This window comes from Bison bison, unplaced genomic scaffold, assembly GCF_000754665.1.
Source record: "Bison bison bison isolate TAMUID 2011002044 unplaced genomic scaffold, Bison_UMD1.0 scf7180017864535, whole genome shotgun sequence".
Taxonomy (NCBI): Eukaryota; Metazoa; Chordata; class Mammalia; order Artiodactyla; family Bovidae; genus Bison; species Bison bison.
This window is the reverse complement of record NW_011495084.1, coordinates 13,609,166-13,610,259: the sequence shown is the minus strand read 5'-3', so window position 1 is coordinate 13,610,259 and position 1,094 is coordinate 13,609,166. Positions and strand designations below refer to the sequence as shown.

General features: G+C 46.9%; 1 protein-coding gene across 1 annotated transcript in view; it reads right to left on the bottom strand.

Annotated features, from left to right (window-relative positions):
- LOC104982649 (multidrug resistance-associated protein 4-like) overlaps positions 1–1,094 on the bottom strand; it is a 350,332-nt gene that overhangs the window by 127,288 nt on the left and 221,950 nt on the right. The window contains 1 exon segment of the mRNA XM_010832083.1: positions 214–300. Within this exon segment, the coding sequence (XP_010830385.1) occupies positions 214–300 (87 nt within the window).

The window sequence follows — 1,094 nt, the reverse complement described above, 5'->3', positions numbered from 1 at the left end:
TAGCAGCACCTGCTGTATTTTCCTGTCCTGACCTCATCATGATGCAAAACTTCTCTACGATGGATCTTGTGTGGAGGGAAGGAACGGGAGGGAGGAACACCAAGGCAGAGTGAGCTGAGACTCCTAAAGCACAAAGGCTTTCCTGAGCTCCCTTCTCTGATCTCTACAGTGTTCTTGGAAAGCAGAAATGATAGAAAACAGAAGCAAACTCACTGTTCGAACAAGTGCCTGCTGACTCCTGCATCCACTGCGCTGAGCGGATCGTCCAGGAGGTAGATGTCTGCGTCCTGATACACAGCTCTAGAAAATGTAGAGAGACGTCAAGAGAAGACACTTCACACTCCCTGGGTCTCATCTCTGAATCATGATGGCATCCAGCAACTCCATATTCATCCCAAGAGCCCAGGGAAAGGACCAAGACCCTGCTTCACACAGGCCCACCTGGTGAGCTGGGTCTGCGTGCTCATGTCCACTAGGAGCTGCGGAGGAGGAGGGTTAGGATGGCAAGTGAAACCCCACTTACCTGGCGAGGCTGACCCGGGCTCTCTGTCCTTGACTCAGTGGGGTTCCTCCATCTCCTCTCACAATTACATCTTCCTTCAAATTCTGCAAATCCTGCATGGAGATAGAAAAGGAAAAAAGAAAAAGACTTAAAGTGTGCTCTCCTCCTGCCATCCTAACATTTTAGATCATTTCTTCATGCAAGTATTTAATCAACAACAATGGACTTATTTCATAGTGACTAAACTGTAACCAGAAAAATTTAAAAAACCTCTCAGGGCTTTTCGTTTTCATTCTGTATTTTTTTGAAACATTTATGCATTTGACCACTTTAATAGGTATTTATTGAGGACTGACTACACACCAGGCATTGTTCTGGGCACAATGAATTCAGCCATGAGGAAACAGACCCCTAGAATTTCTTTCCATGGTGGGGGATGATAGTATGGAAAATTAACCCAAGCACAAGAACTGAGGACAAGAAAGAAAAGCAAACCAGCTCAGGGGGATGGAAAGTGAAGGAAGAAGTGAGTCCACACTGGGGTGTGAGGGCTCTGCTCAGAGGAGCTGTGAGCACATCTGGGGAGGGGGAG